Source organism: Triticum dicoccoides, chromosome 4B (genome assembly GCF_002162155.2).
Source record: "Triticum dicoccoides isolate Atlit2015 ecotype Zavitan chromosome 4B, WEW_v2.0, whole genome shotgun sequence".
Lineage (NCBI taxonomy): Eukaryota > Viridiplantae > Streptophyta > Magnoliopsida > Poales > Poaceae > Triticum > Triticum dicoccoides.
The window spans coordinates 577,541,632-577,546,592 of NC_041387.1; the positions used below are offsets into that span (position 1 = coordinate 577,541,632).

General features: G+C 46.6%; 1 protein-coding gene and 1 long non-coding RNA gene across 2 annotated transcripts; one reads left to right on the forward strand and one right to left on the reverse strand.

The window, feature by feature from the left end:
- Positions 1-716: 716 nt before the first annotated feature.
- Positions 717-4,567, reverse strand: LOC119291529 (IQ domain-containing protein IQM5-like). The gene is made up of 10 exons (XM_037570301.1): positions 4,465-4,567; positions 3,464-4,003; positions 3,247-3,361; positions 3,049-3,114; positions 2,873-2,961; positions 2,697-2,787; positions 2,325-2,471; positions 2,133-2,225; positions 1,940-2,041; positions 717-1,830 (listed from the first exon to the last, which is right to left on the reverse strand). Exons 2-10 carry the CDS (start codon positions 3,973-3,975, stop codon positions 1,138-1,140), a joined length of 1,908 nt encoding a protein of 635 aa, XP_037426198.1. The 5' UTR covers positions 3,976-4,003; positions 4,465-4,567; the 3' UTR covers positions 717-1,137.
- Positions 1,909-3,888, forward strand: LOC119291530. Its single transcript, XR_005142491.1, has 3 exons — positions 1,909-2,257; positions 2,340-3,600; positions 3,750-3,888. It is a non-coding gene; the product is annotated as an uncharacterized LOC119291530 (long non-coding RNA).
- Positions 4,568-4,961: the final 394 nt, after the last annotated feature.

A 4,961-nucleotide genomic window follows, 5' to 3' on the forward strand; every position in this document is an offset into this window, starting at 1 on the left:
CATGTGTTTAGATCATCTAAAAATTTCAAATCCAAAATCGAAATATACAATGAGAAATGAAAAAGAGAAATCTTCATGTGAATAGTGCCATTTTAGCTTTTGTCTTCTTGTGATACTATTCATATTAAGTTTGTCTTTTTTGTTTCTCAATGCATATTTTGAGTTTGAATCTGAAATTTTCAGAGGATGTAGACTTATGTCTCGTGAACATTCACAATTATTTTCAGAATTTTTGAAACTCTTGTAATTATTTTTTAAAAATTGGAGCATAGGAGCATGTAGTTGTTGGGAGCACAGGATATTTACCCCTCCGTTTAGCTGATCTAATCATGCATGTTGCTTGAGAAACAATCCTGCTAGGCTTGGGCCTAACTTATTGTCGACAAACAGGTATGCACCGTGCCAATCTACGCTAGACGGGTGTATTAAACAACATCAATTTATTTCATCTAATTATGCACCGATCCCTAGACAGCAGAGCAGCGGGTGAGATTTCAATGAGTGTCGTCGCCGAGTACTCCTAGTCCACATCCTTTTCTCCACTTCCTTATTCCTTCTCTCGTATCTAAAGCTGCCGCAAACCTAACATGCACCAGTGTATTACTTTCTCCATTGTTTGTATTGCATAGCAAAACAATTTTTTACTTCATACGCAAAAGGTTGTCACAAATCTGAGAGAAGCAAGCGAACGGCCGATTCTTCACCGCTGGCTACCGGTTCCGGTAAGCTTACTTATTCGGGACTATATGGGCGATTTCTTCTTAAGTGAAAGGCGAAGCGAGAATTTTTAAAGTGAGGGAACACTAAATTCTTCCTCCGTTTCAAAATAAGTGTAGTTGATTTGGTGTGAAGGTGAGAACTGTGCTGATATTTACTGAGGGAGTTCTAATAGTAAGACGATTTGAGAAACAACGAATCCGTTTCGTATAATGTCATCCGGTGGTGTCTCGCAAACGAGGACCATCATTTGTGTTCGTCCCTCTTGTACAAACCTACGAGGGGGTTCCCCCAAATCTTTTTGCCCTGCCGTGCCGCGCCGCCGCGCGCAATGCCATTCTCAACCAACACACGAGGTGGCAGGCGGCCACGAGCGGCAAACCAGCCAGCCCACCACCACGTTCCGCGCTCAGCTCTCCTCTACGCCGCGCCGTGCTGAAGCAGCGGCGCCGCGGGAGTCCCGGGCGCGCCGAGGGGCGACGGCGTGCACGGGCTCCTCTGCCGCGGGGTCGCCCCGAGCCTGGGCGGGCCGGCGCCGGCGCGCGGGGACAGGCTGACCTGCTCCAGCGACCGGAACTGCAGCTCCGGCGGGTAGTCGCGCACGCATCCGATCCGCGGGCCGGCGCCGGTCGTCCACCGGAGCGACAGCTGCTGCCCGAGCTGGTACGAATTGTGCGCCATCTTGGAGTTGATCCGGTGCATGATCCTCTCCTGCGGCACCGCCGGCTCCTCGCCCCCCTCCCCGCCCTCCGCGCTGCGCCCCGTGAAGAGGTTCGCCTTGCAGAAGTCCAGCCGGTCGCCGAACGTGCCGGCGTCCTGCTCCGCCGCGCCCTTGTCCAGACGGTTCTTGTTCACCGTCAGCCTCGGCGGCCGCTTGCGCTGCAGCCGGGTGCCCGACGAGGAGCGCTTCATCCCCGGCGAGGCGGCGCCTGCCTCGCCGCTGGTGGAAGGTGGCGCGGCCGGCACGGCCGGTTTGATCTTCTTCTTGTCACCGCGAGGGAGTTGGGCCCTGGTGTCTCCTTGCTTCTTCGGCGTGCTGATCTCCGTTGTTAGATCCATCTGGGAGAGGCAGCTCCTCAGCCATTCGTCCTCCTCGCCTTCTGTTGGGCTCAACTGTACCAATTCAGACAACAGAAAAAAATTGTTCCTTCTATCAGAGAAAAACACCAACATAATGTCCACTGTTCTTTAGCAGCCAAAGGATCAGATTTGGTATCCTCACCTTCACATCGGTGAGATCGACGTTCCTCTTCCTGAGATACTTCATGAACTCCCGGAAGTTCGCCTCCGTGGGCCGGTAGTGCCCGCTATGAGGCCACACAGCCTGAAGACGAAGGGTAACTGAATCAGACAGGTGAGCTTGGAACTCCAAACATGAAACTGTGACAAGAGTAGAAATCTGCAGATCCAGGCACCTTTAGGATTCCGTTCACGACGACTAATCTCCCGGCAGCAGATGTGGCTCCACCGGCAAGGAAGCTGGAGTGCTGAAATGTTCCCTTGCTCTTCTGCAATAATGTGCTTATTTCATCAGTTACAGGTAAATTTTTTGACTCAGAGATTAGTGAAATACTGCTGACAAGTGACAACTGCCACTATTCTCTGACCGTGCCTATGTACAGAATTTTCGTCGTGCTCAACACAAAGATCCATTTTGCATCCTTGGGCCCCTCGGACGTGTCGACAATCTTGCAGCTCAGCTTGTACATCATAATCTTATTCTCAATTTTTACCTCATAGAACTCCCTCTCTTTCTGCACAAAGAAACAACACCATGTTCAGATATGTGACATTTTATGCCCTGTTTTTTTGTTTCCTTTCTTGATCGCTAGTACTCCCTCCGTAAACTAATATAAGAGTGTTTAGAATACTAAAATAGTGATCTAAACGCTCTTATATTAGTTTACAGAGGTAGTACTAACTAACATTTTCTAATTTGAGATTGCAGCTGGATTGTTCTACAGGTCGCAGCAACTTACAGGGCCAAGATACCTGATGCATTGCTGCAGCAGCTTCCATCTTGGGCAGTGGTCCTCAAGATTAATCTCTTTTCCTTCACCCACATCCAACCTATCACAAACGGAATTTCAGAAATCGTGAGCTTGTTTTTGTTGATCTAGTTCACAGATAATGCAGAGTTCAGCATGAACTGTACCAGTAGAAGAAAGGTTGTTGACTGTCGCAGTGAAGCCAGCTTTTGTAATAGTAGTGGAGGTTGTGACCGTATCGATGCCGGGGGTCAATCTGCCCATGAAACACTATGGAATTTGAGTTTGATGTGTTCAATGCTATTATAGGAGAGTGTTTGAGGAGAATGTTTCCGAGCCATACTGCTTCTAGCCAATGCTGAAGTGCGAGCTTCTGGGCCTTTTCATCCTTGGACAAACCTTTGCCTACCTGAAGTAACAACAAAGGAACACCACCCATATGAATTCAGTATTCAGCAATATTACAATATGCTGATGGTCCTTAAGAAAATCTAAACAGCATCATTTCAGCAGAATATGGTTAGCTTAAAGTGACACATACCTTGGCAGCCTTTATTCTGGCCCGTGACCATCTTGAGAGGGCAGTCTCTGGCTTCTCTTCCTCGAAGAATGACACCGAACTTTGCTTGAGCAGTGCGAAATCGAGCAGCTTCCACCTGAATTCGGCATCGCAAATTTCAGGCATCGTTACACCAGTGACAAAGAGCCACTGTATCAAATACAACAATGGACGACAAGCACATGAAATTGTAACATACCACCGTTGTTCGACAAGAACAGCGCAGTCAGCAAGCTGCCGTCTTGTTCTGAAGCTCTTGTATACCTTCTGCACCCTTACTGCTGCGGCCTGGTGCTGCAGGCTGACCATCCCGACCACCGGAGAATTTGGTGGCAGGTAATTTGCGCCATATTTTGGAAGGCTGTGGTTGTGCTTATGGGTACAACATTCCGTGTCAGGTTTAGGACTCGCCCTGGGTTTCGTAGTATCGACATGTAATGGAGGACCCTCTTTTCTCCTGGCATTTAAGGACCCTTTTCTTGCAGGCTTCGTAGAGCTCACGGCATCGGATATTTCCGGTGGCGAATCAGGGGTCTCAAGGCTGCCGAGGTTGTCTAAGCTTAAGGACCGGACGAATAGCCTGTCCGAGTTGTCATCATCTGCTGGCAAGTAGTCATCCGGTGGGTATGAGATCGACAGACCCATTGTTTGCCTCAGGTCTATTGTTTCTTCTGTATGACTTGCTTCTGTTGTTTTAGATCTCTGTAGCATGTGTGTTCTTTATGAGTCCATCGACACCCTATGTGAAGACAGGGAAAACAAAGGACATCAAATGTGTGTGGCTTCTGTGAATTAACAAAATTGTCTTAACAACAGATTTCATGTATTCTCTTCCATTGTTCTCTATCTTATCAAGGCCTCATCATAGCTTTTGTGCAAAAAAATAATAATCACATTTTACCTCTTATGATAAGATCACAAGTATATATAAGATTTATGTATAACATATTTTCATAAGCAGCTGATGCCCGAAAAATCTGGAACAAAATGCAAACCGCAAAAGTATTTCGTTGCTCATTTCTTGATAAGTGCATAATCGACTCATGTAAGGTTTGCATTTGATGTCTCGTTTCATCAAAAACAAACCACCTCCGGATTTTGGTCATGTCTTGTTTCCAGCATAACACACTCTAACCAAATCAATGGGTAGATCATGGAAAAGGATTTCTGTGGCAAGAATCGAGTAACCATCAACCATACCTCATTGCCACCAAGCTTCTTGCACCATCCGCCCAACTGAATCTCTGGATGAGAAGGATGTGAAGGCGCACAGAATGCAAGAAGAACAAAAATTGCAGGAGAAAATGAGAGGTGAATGGGTAATGGCCGTGGAAAGGGGGCACATGACCAAAACCCGGAGGTGGTTTGTTTCAGGCTTCGGCCTATAAATAACAAAGGAAGGTTTGAGGTGCATAAATGTTCTGTGGGTAAAAATAAAACAAAAGGAGATACCTCGTGGCGTATTGGCTGTGGTTAAAAATACACCAGTTTTCTTCTTTTTTTAGAAAAGGATACACCTTTTCTTGAAAAATAATAAGACATGTCTAGCAGAATAATTGTACAGTGAGAGTGTCTACCACAATAATTGTACAGTGAGAGACATCCAAGGGGGAGCTTAGCGAGATTTGAGTAGGAAAACAATATTTGAGAGACATCAAAATCTGTTATTGTATAGTATAGTTTAAACAGTAGAAAAT